Source organism: Paramisgurnus dabryanus, chromosome 10, assembly GCF_030506205.2.
Source record: "Paramisgurnus dabryanus chromosome 10, PD_genome_1.1, whole genome shotgun sequence".
Taxonomy (NCBI): domain Eukaryota; kingdom Metazoa; phylum Chordata; class Actinopteri; order Cypriniformes; family Cobitidae; genus Paramisgurnus; species Paramisgurnus dabryanus.
In genome coordinates, this window is record NC_133346.1 from 6,619,163 (window position 1) to 6,639,661 (window position 20,499).

Genomic DNA, 20,499 nt, shown 5'->3' on the forward strand with positions numbered 1-20,499 from the left:
GTATTGTTTCACAGTAAGTAAACGATTTACAAAGTTATATGTGACCTTGGACCACAAACCAGTAATAAGGGTCAATTTTTGTTTTGTTTGATTTGTTAGGATAGGACATTATTTAGCCGAGATACAACTAGCTGATATCTGAGGGTGCAAAAAATCTATTGAGAAAATCGCCTTTAAAGTTGTTCAAATGAAGTCCTTAGCACTACATCCACTCACAAAAATAAAAGTTTTGATATATTTACGGAAGGAAATCTACAAAATATCTTCATGGAACATGATTCAACTTTATATCCTAATGATTTTTGGCATACAAGAAAAATCGATAATATTGCTTTAAATATACCCGTGCGACTCATGACTGGTTTTGTGATCCAGGGTCACATATGTCCTTTAAATGGATTGCTACTATGCTTATGTGTTAGTGCTGAAAGCAAATAGATACACTCATAACAGAAAGATAAAGTAGTAGAGCATGCTTGCAACACTCATTTTTTTGGGTTTGATTCCCAGGGAATGCATGTAGTAACAATATGTATGGCTTGAATGCATAGTAAGGCACCTTGGAAGTAATATAAATATAAAAGAAATGCATTATGATCAGCATCTTACCTGCTTCATCTGTGGTTACGGTGAGCTCATTGCTGGGTTCGCTGTCTCCGATGTGATTCTTTGCAAATATACGGATGTTGTATGTGGATGAGGGGTGAAGCTCTATGATGGTGGCCTGATTCAGGGTGGGGGAAACATCTCTGGTTCTGCGAGCCCTCTCCCAAGTTTCTGTACATGGGTCGAGAGATGCAACTGGTTGAGATGCATTTCATCTTGATGTACAGTCAAGTCAAATTAACTTTTAATAGTGCTTTTTTACAATGTTGCAATGCCTCCCAAAATGATGAAGAAAACAAACCACAGAAAACGGAAAATTTAAAAAACCTAATATATTAAATATATAGAATAAAATATATAAGTTCGGGGATTTTACATGTGGGAAATTTTCCTTTATGTCAATAATTTGCAATTATACCATGAACAGCGGTGTAAAAAGCAAAGAGAAACTGTATCAACATCAAGTGCACCACCATACACCAACAAAAAATTGAAATTGAAAAATTGACATCTTAAGATTGTAGCTGGACCATTATAATAAAAGCTTTATAAACATACCCAGAAATGCACATTTGCATTTGTATGGTAAACGCTAATCTCTTCTGATGTGTCCTAGACCAGTGGTTCTCAAACTGGGGGCCGTGATTTTATGACATTTTATAAAATAAACTAATTTATCATAAATTCTGTGTTATTAAATCTCAGAAAAATAAGGCAGCACTACATTGTATAATTTAATATGCTTTTTTTAAATTCAAATATTACGTTTTGGAAGGTTTTATGTCATGAATTTTCTTTGGGGGGGGGCACAAAGGGATGCACTATACAAGGGGGGGCCGCAAGTGAAAAAGTTTGAGAACTTACCTGTCAATAAACTATTGCTTTTTGTGCAAAACACGCTATTGGCCTCAAATGCATCTTCAAGCAAGATGAAAAATGACACGAAGTTAAATCTGCGAGTAATCTAGAGCGAGGAAAGCGTTGCTTCGCGTTTGGTGTATACGCAGCACAAGACTTTAAATATTTGAAACCAAGATATCACAGACTGCGCACCTGTTTTATTTTTGCACTCGATATCATAGCCAGTAATGGGGCTGTTCCCATCAAATCCCATGGTCCAGCGAAGGGCGATGGTCCTCTCCTTCACCTCACGAATCTCTACTTTTGGAGGCTCTGGCGGCTCTGAGAATTCAAGACAAAGCTCTCAGATTCTCACGTTGTGAAAGCCTCTCGACAATCACATTTAAACAACAACAACAATGTCCTACAAATCCCAGGCCCTGCTCACCTTGAACAGTTAACTGAAGGATGCCTCTGTCTTCACCGTATGAGTTGATAGCATGACAGGAGTAGAAGCCAGAATCTTCTCGCATTGTTGGATAGATCTGAATAATAATAAAAAAAAGTGTGTGAACAAGCAATACAAAAAACCCTTAAAACTTGGAGGGAATAGACATTGATAGGCCATGCATTAAAACACCAGACCTGCAGGGTGGAGATGACTTCATCACCGATCTTGAGCGATATGGTGTGCCGCCACATGTCTTCATTGATCATGTGCGACTGCTTCTCCTTCTCCACTTCCTTCTCCCACCGAACCATGATGGGCTTCTCACCGTGAGCCTTACAGCTCATCTCAATCTTCTCTCCTTTCGTCGCCAGCGAGTTGTTGGGATACGACGTGATCATGGCTGGAACTGAGCGAGAGACAGGAAGATGCATCATGGAGGCAAATACGACATCACATTCAACACGTTTCCCTTGTGACTTTAAACTTTCATATGTAGCATCGAGAATCAGAAAAATTCAGACAAGCTAAATATTTTACAGCTGTACAACGGTAACACGATTAAATCTGATGCTTCGTGCAGTTACGGTTAATATCTCTCTGGCACACACAGGCACACACTCGTGTCTTGTTTCCTGAGAGGCATTTATTGGTGAAGCCGAGCACCAGACGGGTACGTGGAAGCTCTGGTACAGCGTGTGATGTGATTGGATGTGTCAGGTTGAGAGTCTCGACCGTTTACATGTCATCTCTTATTCACTCCAGCAATTCTCAGCTCAGCAGCAAAAAGAAAAAACTGTTTTACATTGCATCCCTGAACGTAGGAAATCTGGTACTACTTTGTTGTTATTTATTTAGTTTTGAAAGGGTGCTATGCAGTACATTTTCAGGTTCCTATGGCATGCTTTAATATAAAAGGCAAAATGTGACCCTGTCTGTGAAATCCATACTAAAGTCTTATTATCTAATGATCAAAGTTTAATTTTTACATTGATTTCCATTTTATACATAATCTTACCCAGTCAATATAAAGATAAAGATATCAAGGTTATATTTACACACAATGTTCTTTACATTATGTAGGATGATTTTATGTCGACACCCCTAATTTAGGAAACCGTGTTAGTTCCTGGAGCTCAAAAAGTAGAGTGTGGCATAAGCATTGCAATGGTTATGGGTTTGGTTCCAGGTAACACAGACAGACTGATAAAATGTATGGCTTGAATGCATTGTAAGTCACTTTTTTTTTAAAGCATTTGCCAAATGTAATACAAGGAAAAATATAAAAAATGGTAACGTGCATTATCTGGACCAGCTGGAAAATCATTTACGCATTTGGCAGACACTTTTATCCAAAGCAACGTACAGTACATTACATAGTAAACATTTTTATCATATGTGACCCTGGACCACAAAACCATAAAGATTTGAATATATCTGTAATCTGAATTTGCAAAAAACAAAATAAAATAAAAAATTGCCTTTAAAGTTGTCCAAATGAAGTCCTTAGCAACACATATTAGTTATGATAAATACATTTTTTATATATTTATGGTGGGAAATTTATATGGATCATGATCTTTACTTAATATCCTAATTTTGGCAACCCATACAATGTATTTTTGGCTATTGCTAAAAATATACTCGTGCTACTTATGAATAGTTTTGTGGTCCAGGGTCACAAATGTGTATTCTCTTGATTTGAACCTATGACCTTTTGCACAACTAATGCAATGTGCCACCACTGAGCTATACAGCACTGCAATCGTAAAAATAAAGGTGCCTTACAATGCCATAAAATAACCTTTTCTGTCTAAATGTTTTTTAAAGCACCATTAACACCTAAAGAACCTTTTTGTTTCACACAGGTTCTTTAAGGTGAAAAAAAGGTTCTTCAGATTATAAAAATGTTTACATGAAATGATTGACTAAATGGTTCTTTGAGGAACCAAAAAAGGCTCTTTTATGGCATCGCAGTGAAGACCCTTTTACTTTTTTCCCTGCCATTAACAAGTTATTTTGTCAATTAAGAGAAAACACTTCCCTGACAATTTTACGACAAGCCATATTTCCGCTATTATCCACTAGGTGGAGCTCTTTCCCAACTTATAAAACACTAAGGGCCCTATTTTAACGATCTAAGCGCACTGTCTAAAGCGCACAGCGCAACGTCTAAATGGGCGTGTCCGAATCCACTTTTGCTAATTTAACGACGGGAAAAATGGTTTTTGCGCCGAGCGCATGGTCGAAAAGGGTTGGTCCTATTGTAATGGGAGTATTTTGGGCGTAACGTGCAGTAAACCAATGAGAGTCACAGCTCTCATCCCCTTTAAAAGCAAGTTGCTCTGGCGCTATGTCTAATCCCTATTTAGATGACGGACTTTGTAAACTGAAAAACTAAGCGGAGGAAGAAGATCCCCAGTTTAAGATTAATGTTAAATAATTATGTTGTTTTTCGCTTGTATTGAAATTGTTATTTTTTTATTAAAACCTTTAAAACCCGTTTTCTTTTAGTCATGGAAGTAAAAAGCAGGCTTGTAATTGCTTTAAATGTATGGCTATCCAATATCATCAAAAATAATTTACAAGTATGTAAGATAAGGTTTGTACTCTAAAAATACTTTATTTGTAACAAACAGGAGATAAAGAATTTACAAACGGCTCTCCTCACGTTTCAGCACTTTGGACAGCGGTTTTTTTAGCAAAGAGTTTTTTTTAAGCATTACTTAAAAATGTTTCTCATCCCACCATATCCACAGGTACAGAGTCATCATATACAATAAATCTGTGAGGTAGCATTAAAAAAAACATTTAAAAACAGACGCATTTGTTCAAAGCAAAGCATTTATTTACTTACCAGACTGCAGGTGAAGCAGCTCTTTGCGCCTTCTAACGTCTCATAATTACTCCTCATTTATGTCCAAGAGACTCAGTAATAATCTTTTACATTCAATCCTTTAATCTTTCATATTTAAAAGCGTTTTTGTGCTGCTGCGCATTCATGTACCTTGTGATAAGCAAACCCGCGTTGTCCTCCCGTGTATAGGCGCATTTTACTAATGCGCTCTTTAAATAACATAAAACACATTGCGCCATTGACTTTAGACTTTAGAGCAGGTTTTTGTTGGTCAATGGCGTAGTCTATTTTAGTTGCCTCAAAATAGCAACGCGCCAACAATGCGCCTGAACACACCTCGTTTTCAGACCAGAACGCCCATGGGCGCAAAAGGGGGCGCAAATGCATTTGCTATTTAAACAACGCGGCGCTAAACGTGAAAATTAGGGTGGAAACTAGCGAAAGACACTTGCGTCGCGCATTGCGCTGCATTGCGCCGGGTGTAAGATAGAGCCCTAAAGCATCCACAGATCCAAAAACAGTAAAAACTCTGTGCATGTTTTGATCAACGCTCTGAATCTGATCTCTAAAAACAGTCCATTACAAAAATGCAATTATATCAGCTTTTTGCTCAAAATTTGGTATTTTTGAAGAAACATATCCATATTTTAGAGGTGATAAAAAGAAAACAGATGAAGATAGGATTTTTTTTAATAGAAGGTATGTTGTTTCATTTGATACATTGACTGTTTATATATTTAAAGAAGGACCTTTTCCAAAAGGCATTAAAGTTTTGTAAAAATTAAAAAATATTTAAATAAACTATAAATCGACACCCTTCTGCATGTGCAAATAATCAGCTTTGTTAAACAAATTTAAACATAAGCCTAACCATAAAACCACAACCTGAAACTACAACTCAAACTACAACTCAAACATACAGTAATGTGCAGAAGTGTAACCGTGGGTTCACACCAGCCGCGTTTGAGGCGTCAAATTCACGTCTATCGCGTCTAGTTTGCAGCTTGAACATTTTGAGTTTACTTTCATTCACGCGTGAAAGCCGCGCAAAATTCGCATCATGGGAGGGGCTTCTGCAACTCCACTCACTTCATGCAATCACATCACTACTAGAGCAAGCTTCTAAATTGGTTAACGTGGAGCGTTTTTCGCCAAAGTTCAAATTTTTCAACTCAAAAATTTGCGGCATTCGCGCTAACTAGATGTACGAATAAGGCAAAATCGTGTCTAACGCTCTGCGCTAAATGCCTCATTCACGCTGCGAGACCTCCAGACGCGCATCAACGTGTCTTTACATTGACTTAACATTGAAATCACTCGTGCTTGACGCCTCTACCGCGGCTAGTCTGAATGCAGCATACGACCACCAGCAGCTTTGATGTTTTAGTAAAGTTTTATTGACCATCCATATTTATTTTTCTCTATTCAGAAAATACAGGTACCCAAAATGTAAAACCCCCACGATTTACAAAACAAAATGATATATTCAGGTAAAAGGATCCTTCAACAACATTATGAAGTCTCTAAAAACTACCAGAGTTGATCAGAGGTTAAAATTAAGCTGCACGGTCCCTTGGTAAAAGACGCAAGCATCTTAAACTGGCATCCTATTTCTTATCCCGGCCGTGCGCTCGGTCGTTATGTGATTATCCCGAATAAAACACTTCATATGAAAGTAGACTCTGTCTTGGAGCGGCAGCTGTATCTTCCCTCAGGCTGCGAGCTGTCTTTATCATGACTGCGTAATTGCTGTGTTGATGTATTTCTTTAATATCCAGCAGAATTATAAGCAGCAGTCGGACTGAGAGGGAAGGTGCTAATTCTCCTCCAGAGATCCGGCGGAGCGTTGCTGGGCGAGAGCATCCTCTCTGGCTGTAGGAGTGATTTATGTCTCTTTTGAATCCAGCGTGATTGAATCAGGCTCGTTTTACTCGTTCATTTAGGGGTCGTAAATGGACCGTGTTTGGTTTCCCCGTATTTTATTTTGGGGCGAGTGCAACTAGAAATGGATTCTGGATTGTTTATGAGAGCATTAGATGAATCTATGTATTATAAATAATCGAAAAACGGCAATGTGTCCTTGAGGGCTCTAGCTGACTGAAAGACACTGGGAGTCATCGGTCTCTGGTTCGTATCCAACCCGCAGGGAATTCTGGCTGCTCTCAACCCCCCCTCCCATCCCATGAAAGCCCCCCTTCTCTTTTCCCTGTCTGCATCTCCCTTTCACCTGGACACGTTACCATGCCAACCGGCTCCGGCCTGCCCGCTCTCCCCCAGCTGAAAGAGGGTGCTGTCAATGGAGGACAAGAATAGAACAAACATCCAGAATTGATTTTCAGAGCACAGCAGTTACCAGCCTGCATGTTTGTACCACGGATATCTTTCTTAGGGAAGATGATGCTGGTAATCTTATCGTAACGGCACGAGATAAATAAAAACGTCTTGTTGGATAAAGGGTTGCACGGATTGTCAAAGCAATCTGTCTAATTGGGTCACGGGAGGTCAGAATTGACGATTCGCTTTGCAACATCTGACCTCAAACCATCTGAGACATTTAACTCTTTTTCACTTTGACGAAATTTCTTATTTACTTGCACAACACGTGTATTGGAATCGTGATTATTGAGACGGAGTGTAATGTCTTTCTCGTTTTAGTCTCATAGCAGCTCCTGGCTCCCCGCAGGCTTTCCGAGGGCGCCCATCACACCCTATCGCATCAGGGATTTCTGTGTTGGGGATGTAGGCCAAGACCTACCGCCTCACTGGGCCGGCGGGCAGATGAGATGCATGTGTACGATAGATCCTACCCCACGATGCACCGGGGTAAACAGAGAGCTGACTGGTTAAGTGGCCGTGTTCACTGCAGCCTGATATCCCGCTTTACTGCACCATTGGGCTTTGCGTGGGGAATGAGCCGCACGGTGATGCCGAAAATGGAAACGCGTGCTGCCAATAAGAGCGAAGGAGGGGAGGGCTCACGGTAAAGTAGCCAGTGATGTCACGCTTCATTATGTTTAATTATATGGAGCTTCTGGGGCTCATAGTTGTTGTTTTATGGGCAGGATTTCTCTAATTGCTTTAGATGACGCTGATCGACTACGAGTGCAGGCTGGCAACGACAAGGTCATGGGTTACAATGCATAAATGTAAATGTTAAAATTTGGTTTCCTAATGAATGCAAGCATTTTTATCTTCCAGAACAGGGATCATTCTCTTCTGCTCTTTGGCTTTGGGGACATCTGAACTCTCAGCGCTGATCACAGGCGATCTTAATGAGCAGCTAGTCTGCGGTAAAATGGAGAGATCACAGCAAACCTCTTAGGGAGATTCATATTACCACAGCGAGCCACAACAACAGGACTGTTCCTCTGGGAGCCGAACATCGTACAAACAACACGCGGATACGACAGTACTTCACCTGTCAACATAATCGATCTCACGGAGGACAGAGTTTTGTGTGTGTGTTCTTACATAGTACAAGATGGAGAGAGAGAGAGAGAGAGAGAGAGAGAGAGAGAGAGAGAGAGAGAGAAAGAGAGAGGTTGAAATAATGAAGAGAAGGTTGTACTGGGCAGACAGAGCAGCTCTGTTGTGAAACTCCTGCTGTGTGCTGATAAGAGTAGGGCGTGAAAATAAAGCTCTCTAACATCACAGTCGTCTTTGCATACGAGCACCAGACAGAATTAACATTAAAACAGTTCATGTAGTGACACATGCTGTACAAAATGCACATTTTAAAACCTTAAAAATCACAACCGTTCGTTATCTACACGATCTTACCGCATGCGATTCTATAGGGCACGTTGTTAGCATCATAATTTCTCATTGAAACACGGCTTGCACAGCCTCTGACATCATCAAGCCCCCTCATTTCTCAACCTTTTAACTCCAAACACCTGCCAGAAATGATCCAATCTATTTTCAGATTCAAATCGAGTAAATGTTTTTCTCAAAATCGTGTTATGAGAGTTAAATGTGCTGTGAACGTCATTTTGTGATGGTAAAAATATAATTTGCTCCTGCAGCATGACATCCTCTCGAAATGTTTGTAATTTAAAAACTCTTACACATCAATAAATATATACGAATGTTAACACTTTACAATAAGGTTGTATTGGTTAGCATTAGTTAATGCAGTGGTTTTCAAACTGGGGGGCTGCAAGATGGTCCCAGGGGGCGCCAGTTTTATGACATTTTATAAAATACATTAATTTATTAAACATTCTGGCAATTAAACCTCAGAAAATTAAGGCTACTAACAAACAGCACTTCATTGTATGATTTAATATGCTTGGTTAATTCTAGTTTAATTTCGATTGTTTTATGTCATGAAATTTGCGAAGGGATGGTCACAAGCCTAAAAAGTTTGTGTTAAAGGTGCAGTGTGTACATTTTAGCGGCATCTAGTGGTGAGGTTGTGAATTGCAACCAACAGCTCAGTCCACTGCTCACCCCTCGCTTTTGAAACGCATAGAGAAGCTACGGTAGCCGCCACCGGAAAAACATGTAATTGACTGAGACAACTTAGCAAAAAAAGGTTTGTCCATTAAGGAAACATGGTGGCACAAAATGGTTACTTCCACATAAGGGGACCCTCGGTTTATGTAGATAAAAACATCTCATTCTAAGGTTATAAAAACATAATGGTTCATTATAAAAAGGTCTTTATACACCCCTGATAATATAGTTTTGTATATTATTTTGCATTTCTGTCAAGAGATCCTTTTAAAAATTACACACTGCACCTTTAATGCATTAGCTAATATGAACTAAAAATGAACAATATTTCTACAGCAATTTGTAATCTTACTTTTAGTTCATTTTAGGATCTGACCTGAAGCGACAGGGTCTTGCATCACACTGAGAGGGCTTATTTCGTGATAACAATCTTCTGCCTGTACATTATTCTGCATGGCTATTTACCTCATAGTATGGTAAATATTGAATAATTAAATATTGATTTAAAATGTTTTATTTGCTCATTTTTAACGAATGCAGATCTTCCACGAGGAAATTTTTTTACTTTCGATTTTAGGATAAAACAAGCCATGCAAATGTCACAAACACACTATTTGGTTTAATCATTGTAAATATACTGTCATATATGTTATTAATAGACATATTTATATTAAATTTTGTGTAATATTCAGCCCAGTCTCATGAAATTACGTACCTATAGTCACATAATTGTTTTATTCTTTTTCGTGATACTGTCATGAATTTCTGTGTTTTTTTGTGATCGTATCACATATTTCAGTTTATGTGTCATTGTCACGTATTAGTTACTCAACTGCTTTGTCCTATTTTCTTACAATTTTCGCTTCGGTTTAGGGTTAGATTTACATAAAATGACATCCTTACCCAAACCCAACTCTAACCCTAACGTCAGGCGACAATGGTTTAAAATGTAGAAAATATAAAAAATAAATCAGAAAAATTTGTATAAACCAATACTTAAAGGTGCAGAGTGTAATTTTAAGAAGGATCTCTAGACATAAATGCAAAATATTATAACAAACTATATGATCAGTGGTGTATAAAGACCTTTCATAATGCACCGTTATGTTTTTATTACCTTAGTATGAGATGTTTTTATCTACATACACCGATGGTCCCCTTACATGGAAGTTGCCATTTTGTGCCGCCATGTTTCTACAGAAGCCCTTAACGGACAACCTTTTTAAATAAGCTGTTTTCGACAATGACATGTGTAAGGGGTGAGCAGTGGATGTCACAAAAATGTACACACTGCACCTTTAATGTGACATCCTAATGCAAACACCGAATCTAACCCTAAACCGAAGAGAAAATGGCTTGAAAATGACACATAAACAGAAATTTGTGCTACGATCATGAAAAAAAAATCCAGAAATTCGTGACAGTATCACGAAAAAGAATAAAAAAATTGCCATTAACAAACCTTAATATGACCAAATATAAATAAATACTAAAAACTATTTTGGTCATTGTTAGCTAATGCATTTATTAATGCTTTTTTTTTTACAAAAGTGCACTGTTGTGTGTAGTAGTAAAAAGCGAGACAGAGAATAGTTTAAAACAGAAAGGATACGCACACACATTTAACACATCGAAGGCACTCCACACATCAGCTTCAGCAGGAGTTCACAGAATAATGAGGGAGAAAATGTTTTTGGCTACTCGTAGATAAAACCCACATGACTGAAGCAGGCGACATTGTTTCAGCAGAATTTTCACAGTTAAAACCCTCACACCTATAACACCGAACTTGTGTCTGGTCTAATAATGTTTCCAACCCTGTGACCTCCTAAAAACAAATCATCAAAATTCTCAGCAGTGATATCAGTACAGTAAAGCATCTTACTTTTCACGTTGAGGTACATGGACTTGCTGACATCGGCACCCACGTCATTGCTGACCTTGCACAGGTAATATCCAGCATCCTCCTCAAGAACGTGCTTAATCAGCAGCGAGCCGTTCCCCAGCAGCTGGACCCTGAAGCCCGAATTCAGAGCGATGGGTTGAAACTGGGGCACCCCAGCACCTGCCAAAGAAAAAAACAACATTTTGTAGTTAAACTCTTAATGGTATCAGTCGATATTGTAGTTGTGAAGCCACGCATGTACCTTTGGAGTATTTCCACTCGATAGTCGGGCGTGGCTCACCGTCGGCCGAGCAGTTTAAGGTGACCGATTTACCGTAGATTCCATCTTGATCTTGGGGCTGCACTTTAAACTTTGGTGGAACTACACAACAATTTCGATTAATTATGTAGTTTTCTCGAATTGTTTCGTTACCTTAAAAATTACCGAAAATTTGAGTCTTACCTCTTACGATGAGCTGACTCTGGTATTTGACGATGGCAGCATCATTTTGGGCAATGCAGGTGTAAGTACCGTTGTGTATTCGCTGGAGGTTGGAGATTCGCAATGAGCTGGTGAAGTCGATGTTATCGATGGTTACGCCAAGGCTGGCGTTGATGGGTTTTCCATCCTTCTCCCATGTAATGGAAATGGGAAGATCTCCCGAACGCACGACACAGGGCACGAAGACGCGATGGCCGATGGAATACCGTGGAAACTCGAAAGGCTGGATGAAGGGAGGCACTGAAAAAAAAAACATGTTATTAAACATTGATAGAAAAGCGAGAAGTTGTATGCTAGTTTCGAAGACTTATAGATGTTTGAGGTCCTTACCTTTCACAGTGATGTGGACGCTCTGGTTCCTGAACAACTGGGGCTGAACAAGAACATGGCAGCTGTACTCCCCTTCATCTAGTTCTTTCTGCACGTTGAGAAGCTTCAGCGTCCCGTTGTTCTCGAAAGCCCGTTGCCGATCATTAAAAGGGAGAAGGTTGGAGTTCTTAAACCATTTGATGGAATAGTACGGATAACCGATAACATGGCAGTGGATATATGTGTCCCATCCAGCTATAGCGGTGAGGTTTTTCATTGGTCTTATGTCAGCAGGACCTTTAGGGACACAAAAACAGATGCATCTTTAAAATAAAATTCATTTTATAAAAAAAATTTAATTGGTTGATTTGCACAAATGTAGCAAAATAAAAAATGTAGATTTATGGTTTATTGATGAGGGCCTTTCCTAGATAACACAACAGATAACATAAGGTAAACAATAAGACTGTGTATCGGCAAGAATCTTGTGATATGATACGTTTCACAATATATTGGTTGCGATGCGCCGTGCTGCAATATCTTGCATTACTGTGAAATGGGTCGATATGGTAGGACGTTTCCTTTTTGGGAACACTGTAAAAAAATTCCATAGAAATTACAATGTTATTGTAGCTGGGTTGCCGGTAATTTACCGTAGATTTACATTTATGTAATTTACTGGCAAGAATTTGTTCAAAGTTCAATCAATTTTAAATATTAACAAGTATTTATCTTTACAGAATAAAACTATACAATAACAGCCTCATGCAAAGCATTCTGGGAACCAGAAGTCATCATCAACCTTTTTCTGTTTTTTGCTTCAGATTTTGTTTCCCAGAATGTTTTGCTTGATGCTGTTTTTTAAGTTTTACTCTATAAAGACAAAGACTTGTAAATGTTTAATGTTCATTTAACTTTGAACAAAATGTTGCCAGTTAAAAACATAAATTTAAATCTACGGTATATTACCGGCAACCCAGCTGCAATTTCTACTGAATTGTTTTACAGTGAATATAATAGGATATCATTTTAGGAAAGCTCATTTGAGAAAACACTACCATATCCAAACCTTAGCCAAAAAATTGCACCCCTATGCAAGTACTTCTTTTCACTGTTTAAGATGACTAAACTATTGGTCAGGATGTAAACTCCAAACAAAACAACTGTTATGAGTCTGCCATGTAAAAAAAAGATATTGCATTTTTAAGAATCGGTACAGTATTGCCAAACAAAATATCATGATAGTCACGCATGTCAAAATTTTCTCACAAACCTAGTAAATAACCAGATGTTTTATCATTGCTACATCACCTCTTCATCACAGCGTCACAATCAGTGTTGGGAGTAACGCATTACAAAATATAATATATTACAGTAATATATTAGTTTTTGCAGTAACGCAGTAATATAACGCATTACTAATAAAATTTTGGTAATATTTTACTCGTTACAGTCTTAGTAACGCGCACTTTACAACAATGCATTTCAAAAATAGACCGTGTTATTGTTATTTTTTTATTTTTGACCAATGCGCGCGACCAGCATCCACACAGGAAAAATCTGCGGGTAAAATAGGCTGCGTCCCAAACCGCATACTTCCATACTATATAGTAGGCGAAAAGCACTACTTCTCGTACTCTTTGCCTACTATATAGAATGGAAGTAGGCGGTTTGGGACGCAGCGTATGGCCGTTTCCAGGTGCTGTATGCAGCATGTTCATTTTTACTTTAATTTTGTATTTAAAATGCGATTTGAACGCGGTGCGCGTTAAATATAGACGCGTTTCTTAAAGAGCCGAATCTGGGAAGTCCGCGGCCGTATAAGCATTGACTAAAGTGGTCGCAATCAGGTCCGGTAGCGTCGCACACGCATAATACTGCGAATGAGAGCACTAAGTAAAAGCAATAGAAAGTTTCTATCGGTCTCCCATGCTGCTTGAACCTCAGAAGTAAAGAGACTTTTAGAAATCTTGCCAGTAAAATCCATTTCACCACACCAGCAATGACAAGGTAAGCTAACGTTGCTATGGTTACAGTCCATATACATAATAGATTGCTAGGCTATTCCTATGCTATCTACAGTTTTATTACAAACAGCAACCTAAACTACAACATAACATTAATGTAGACTTAAACATGGTTATTTAAATAGTACATTTAAACATCACTGGTTAAAGTTTTTACCAGCCTTTGTATGGGAACCTATATTCATTGTTTGGCAAAAAGCAGTGTTCCTCTGTTTGTCTATGTTTTATATGTTAGTCTACATGTAATCCTTATATTGTACTGAAATGAGCTGTATTCTTTGAGGCCTGATCCTCCAATAGCACTTTTTGATATGTTGTGTCAACCCAGTGCATGCCAGGTTTGTGCTGTGAATCTGAATCAAAAGTGAAGAATAGAAATGAAAAGAGGTTGCGTGTCTTGCCATAGTAGCCTGGCTCCGCCCTCCTACGTGCTTCCGCTTAATTTTCATTTCCCTTCAGCAGTACAAAATGAAATGAATGTACGAGAGTCTGGTTGGACCAGGCTAGCATTATAGTGGGCTCTATCTCTATTGTGTTTGGTATGTCTACCATCATTTACCAGACTTTTACCAGATCATTTGTCCATGTTTATGATTCTGACAGTGATTGTTACTGTATTTTGCCATAAGTCTTCACAGTGCCTATTCAAAGCTCGAGGGCCAACACATAACTTCTAGATTTATAAGCATCGATAAACTACATTTTAATATTTTATATTTTATATGCCACGTCATACTTCTGTTATTTTGATGAAAGTAACTCAAAAGTAACGCAAAAGTAGTGTAACTCATTACAGTTCAGAGACAGTAATATTGTAATGTAACTAATTACTTTCAAATGACAGTAATTTGTAATATATAATGTATTACGCTTTGGAAGTAACTTGCCCAACACTGGTCACAATATTATTATCAATCTATAACCCCTGTACATGTCACAAAATATCAGGACATAAAGTACGCTAGTCAACATTGGAAGTGGATCAAAAAAGTTAATCAAAGTTGTCCGAAGACAAGATTGTATAAAATGTTAAACTTTTATGAAAGGTTTTGATCCACTTCAAATGTTGACTAGTATATGATTGTGCACACAAAAATGAGTTTGGTTTCAAAACGAAATAACTCAGTTTTTTACATTTAAAAAAATCTTGTTTGTGATTGTGTATTCCAATTAATTTCAATCAATCTGCAGCTGGTTTGTTTTGATTTAAGCCTTCCTAACTACAAAAGTACAGCTAGGTAGCACAATAAAAACATGATAACATAATAATAAACATGTTTTGAGACAAATTTTAAGTTATCTCGTTTTGCAACCAAACTCATTTTTTTGACAGTGTATAATGGCATTCCTGTAGCTCAATTGGTAAAGCATAATGCTAGCAACAACAACAAAGTCATTGTTTACATTCCCATGAAATGCATGTACTTATAAAATGGATATCACTTTGGATATATCAGCATCTGTCATATGCATAACATGTCAAACGAGTTACATTTTTAGAAGAAATAGGTGGTTGCCAACTAAAGGCGTGATTTACAAGTTAACAAAAAATATTAATGATAGCGGTTTTGTGCAAACTGACTGATATAACATCAGGAATTATAAAATAGTATAAATCACAATGAGTCCAAAGAAAACCAAACTTATCATTGATTACAATCACATACTACAAATACTTGCATTAAAGCAATAGAAGCCATTCGATTAGGAAATACATTAAACCTATGCTTATCAAGTGACTGCATGGGCTCTTCACCCCTAGACAACACTATCTTCCATATAAGATCGAAACAAAACTAAAATCAAAGAGAAAAACAGCAAAAGCTAAGCCCAAAGCTGGTCAGGCCCTCATCACATGCATGAAGTTCAGATGAGCAAAATGACATATGTTTGTGTGCTTTTGGAGGAGCCGATCTGACAAGCACCTCTTACGTTTATTCGAGCCTGGTAGGAGACCGTCCCCGCCGAGTTGTTGCAGGTGCATCGGTAGACCCCGCTGTCGCGAACCTGGGTGTGCGAGATGTTCAGATAGCTGATCACGTTCCCCTCCACCGTGATGCTGTGACCTATGCGATGGCGGCTGTCTTTCGTGATGACATCGTCGTCCAGCGTCCACGTAACGGCCGGCTGTGGAGTTCCCTTAACGTGACACGTCAAGGAGACGAGTTCGTTCTGACTGACGACTTTCTCGCTGAAAGCGGAGAGGATCTTAGGGGTCCCATCTGCGGACAGAAAGGTTTTGTTTAAAGGGAGTCCTCGATTATGATTTCACTTTTAGCTTCAGTAAGTGTGTAATGTTGCTGTTTGAGCATAAACATCAAATGTAAAGATACCAATCCAAAGTGAGGTATTTTCTTAAACAGAAATCGCTTCTCATAAACTACACACGAACGACTGGTTGGACTACAATAAGCTTTTTCATGGGTTAGTAACAAAACAAGCCCCAAAATTTACATAAACCCTACCACCGGGAACACCCAACAAAAGGGGTGAGGCCATGTTGGGCGGGTCTTTATGTTGTAGCAAGAATTTAAACAAAGGGCAAAGCTGTTTGGCTCTGCTAGCCAGTTAGCTAAATGCTAATTCATGCGTACACATGACACATTACAGTGTACACCATAAACACAATCAAACCTTCATACCACCCATTTAAGGTTGATGTAAAAATGTAGCACTTTTTAGGATTAAAATACTTTTCTTGTCTTGGTTTAACATTACAAAGGTCTATTTGCGGCTTTAGAAAGCATTTGGCTGTATAGATCGTAAACAAATTAAATTTAAATTAGACTGAGTAGAACTTAATGTTCGGTGTTAAAGTTATCATCTTAATCAAATGCCAAAGAGGTTTATATGACATAATAACCAGATAACTGTACATTACCCCTCTTATCTAACAGCTACATAATAGCTAAATAAATAAATGGGCATGAAATATTGATCTGAGTTTACTTGTAGAGACCGCAGAGAGAAAAGCAAAGCAATGCAGCCAATCTACGTTTCCCAGATAAGCATTCAGTTACACATTGTTGTTATGGATGATGGCAATTATTTATACATATGAGCCAGATTGACCAATCAGAATCAAGTATTCCACATCAATTACTGACCTTCTAAAATGACCTGCACAAAATCCTGAGCCGACATCTTGCCTTTCCTGGCGAAGCATTGGTAAGCTCCTCCGTCGCTCTTCGCCATTCCGTCCATCACCAGATTCTCCTTTGTGATTCCGTTCATGCGCACGTTGGCGCCGGCGATGATCTTGTCGCCGTTTCGGTACCAGGAAAGCTCGTACTCATCTGAGCCAGTGACACTGCAGGTGAGGGACACCTGACTACCCACGCTACCTTTCACTTTCCTCGGGCTCACGACCACTTTCAAAGGCTCTGGAGGAACACATCAACATTTCAGCCATCACAGCGATCGATTTGTATATTATTTGTTGCTTTGGTAACTAAACAAACCTTTCACCGTGAGGCGACCCACGACCTCTGCGTTTCCGTAACTGTTCCACACCTCGCACATGTAGGTGCCAGAGTCGCTGGGCTGGGTTCTCTCGATCAGCAGACCCGTTACGCTCTGACGGAAACGGGAATCCGGTTCTAACGGTCTGTTGTTTTTAAGCCAGCGGTATTTGGGCCCCGGGTGTCCGGAGGCCTTGCACGGGAGCTCCACCCTGTGGGACGCCATGACCTCACGTTTCTCGAATCCATCGAGGATCGTGGGCGCAGATCCTGATGGATCTGTAGACATACAATTTTATTCAATCGTTCTTTGCAAGTAACTTTAAAAATTGATGTGTGTTAATAAAGCGCTAACCTGGTACAAATAAACGGGCGCTGTTGCTCTGTCTGGTCTCGGATGTGTAGCGATGTCTCGTCATGCAGCGATAGTTGAATAATTCGTCTTCTTTCTGCACATCCAAGATGTAAAGGGCTCCCGTAGACGTTATGAGAAATCGGGCCCCTGGAATGGCACAATATGACACAGTTGTTTATATTTTATACATTATTTAACAGTCTTGGAAAGTAATGAGCTTTATTTAGTGTTAATTGGCACACTTTAAGCGGTTAATCTGTAGCATCTGTACATCATAATGAGGCATTATGGGTCTTGTTAACAGAAGCTTGTTTTCCCATCAACCTCCACAGGATGTAGAACAGGCACCCCTGGCGATCGTGTGCGATTTTGATTTGCCTACCGCTTGTGTATGCACAAACGGTGATTTCATGCTAATGGTTTGATAACACAGAATGCACAGCTCGTAAAAGTTTATGAGGAATAATGCCTGGCAGGGTTGCCACACGCTCTGCCAGATCTCTCAGAGGAAATGTCTGTGTCAGATTTGATTGAGAGTACTATTTGCTGCCCGTTTTGTGCAGTTGGTGAGCATGGTGAGTCTGCTATGTCATTTAGAAAAGAAATACTCAAAAGTGGAATTCAAACCAAAAACCTTTGTACCATTCAATAACCACCCACAATCCAGGTGCTGTATCTATGCAAAAATTACCTCAGTTCACTGTCTTTAGTGAAATAGCACTGCACAAAAGGAATTATAATTCCTTTTAGGACAAACACGCCTCCTTATCTATGAAAATTAGGTGCACTGGGATGGCACAATAAATGAAATTACTACAGAAAAAGCAAGAAGTTAATTTAAAAGAGATGAGCAAATTGCGCCAACAGCAGATTTTGTGACCACGTCAACTGATTTGCACAATTCCTTTAGCAAATCTCATGTCTGCAAACATTTGGTGCAGTCTACACTTATGCATTTGGCAGATGCTTTTATCCATAGTGACTTATAAGTGTATTGAGGTATACATGTTTTTAACTGCAAAAAATGACTTTCTTACTTAGTATTTCTGTCTTGTTTTCAGTAAAAATATCTTAAAATTCTTAAATTAAAATGTATTTTCTTAATGAGCAAAATGACCTAGGAGCAGTGGCGGCTGGTGACTTCTTTTTCTGAGGGCGCACGATGCGAAGTTCGTCACAACATGTATGTAGCCTGTCATGTGTGTGGTACGTAATTTCAAAATATGTGTTCTGCACTTTGAGAGATCGTGTGTGCATCACGTGTCCTGCCAAAATAAGTGTCTGCTGCAGACGCGTCAAAGGGTTTATGATAAAAGAGACGCTCGCGTTTGCCAGATACTCGCATAATCTCATGCGTAATCAGAGTTTAATGTTAAGGGAGTGTCTTTTGGAACATGAGCGTCTCTTTTATCATAAACGGTTTTGATGCGTGTGCAGCAGGCACTTATTTTGACAAAACACGTGATGCACACATGATCTCTCAACACGCAGGACACATATTTTGGAAAAGGGAACCACACACATGATACTCCGAACACTTATTTTGAATTCGCGCCCCTCGGATGAGGAGTCACGAGCCGCCACTGCCTAGGAAATATAGTTTTTAGACAAAAAAAAACTAAGTAAATAATGCTTAAAACAAGCAAAAAAATCTGCCAATGGAATAAGAAAATTTTTCTTAAAACACTTAGGCGGCGGATTTAAATTCGCTTAAAGTTTATATTTTTTGTCTAAAAACTAGACTTATCTTTTAGATTTTAGATCATTTTGCTCATCAAGAAAATACATCTCAATTTGAGAATTTTTAGATATTTTTACTAAAAAAACAAGACAAAAATATTAAGTAAGAAAGTAATTTTGCATTGTATTAGTATACACTGCAAAAATGATTTTCAAGAAAAAAATTCTTAGTATTTTTGTCTTGTTTTCAGTAAAAATATCTAAAAATTCTTAAACCAAACCATGCCCCAGCGCGATTGTCACCCCTCCCTACTCCCCCAGGTGCACGCACTCACACTGTACCAACCTGATCTCACGAATTTCCGTGGCATAGTCACGGAATTTTTTGCAAATTTTTCCGTGGCATTCTCACGGATCTCCGCTTATTTCTGTGGCCCTGCCACGGACTTTCTTTTCCGTGGCATTCTCACGGATTGGTTACTCAACTGTTTTGTCCTATTTTCTTACCTTTGTCGCTTCGTTTTAGGGTTAGATTTACATAAAATGACATCCCTACCCCAACGCCAGGCGACAATTGATTAAAGTTTAGAAAATGTAAAAGAATACATCAGATTTTTTTTTATAAACCAATACTTAAAGTGACATACTAACGCAAACACCAAATCTAACCCTAAACCGAAGCGACAATGGTTATGCGGAGATCCGTGAGAATGCCATGGAAAAATGAGCAAAAAATCCACAGAACTTTGTGAGATCATGTTGTTTTTATCGATCCGAGTCTGGGCGCGCTTTCATCATTAAGATGCGATTGTTTTGAAAAAAGCAGGAAGTAAAGCTCTCTCTTAACACTGGAACCCACCGTAATGATAAGTCTGTGTTTTTTATTCGGAGTCGTTTGGTGCGCGATTACAGACAGCCCTCTCACATGTCATCAAATTGCTAAGTTGATCTGTCACGTGTGCAGCTCGGACATTCCCGTAACCCCGCTGCTCGCATCAAAAGATTTTTACGGAGGCAGATGAAGGTGAGTGGTCGCGCAACTGACGTCTTCACCTTTTGAATAGCGCTCAG

At 38.9% G+C, this 20,499-nt stretch overlaps 1 protein-coding gene across 3 annotated transcripts in view; it reads right to left on the bottom strand.

The window, feature by feature from the left end:
• The window catches only part of dscama (Down syndrome cell adhesion molecule a), a 98,398-nt gene that overhangs the window by 20,704 nt on the left and 57,195 nt on the right, over positions 1 to 20,499 (bottom strand). For 2 of the 3 annotated variants that reach the window (XM_065261043.1, XM_065261033.1), the window contains exons 4-15: positions 17,749 to 17,895; positions 17,394 to 17,672; positions 17,040 to 17,315; positions 15,858 to 16,154; positions 11,927 to 12,202; positions 11,558 to 11,836; positions 11,357 to 11,476; positions 11,095 to 11,274; positions 2,092 to 2,303; positions 1,895 to 1,991; positions 1,660 to 1,788; positions 610 to 777 (exon numbers count right to left, since the gene is read on the bottom strand). In XM_065261043.1, coding sequence (XP_065117115.1) covers positions 610 to 777; positions 1,660 to 1,788; positions 1,895 to 1,991; positions 2,092 to 2,303; positions 11,095 to 11,274; positions 11,357 to 11,476; positions 11,558 to 11,836; positions 11,927 to 12,202; positions 15,858 to 16,154; positions 17,040 to 17,315; positions 17,394 to 17,672; positions 17,749 to 17,895 — 2,460 coding nt within the window. Of the gene's footprint in view, positions 1 to 609; positions 778 to 1,659; positions 1,789 to 1,894; positions 1,992 to 2,091; positions 2,304 to 11,094; positions 11,275 to 11,356; positions 11,477 to 11,557; positions 11,837 to 11,926; positions 12,203 to 15,857; positions 16,155 to 17,039; positions 17,316 to 17,393; positions 17,673 to 17,748; positions 17,896 to 20,499 lie in introns of those variants that run through there. The other variant, XM_065261049.2, reaches the window with a different exon arrangement.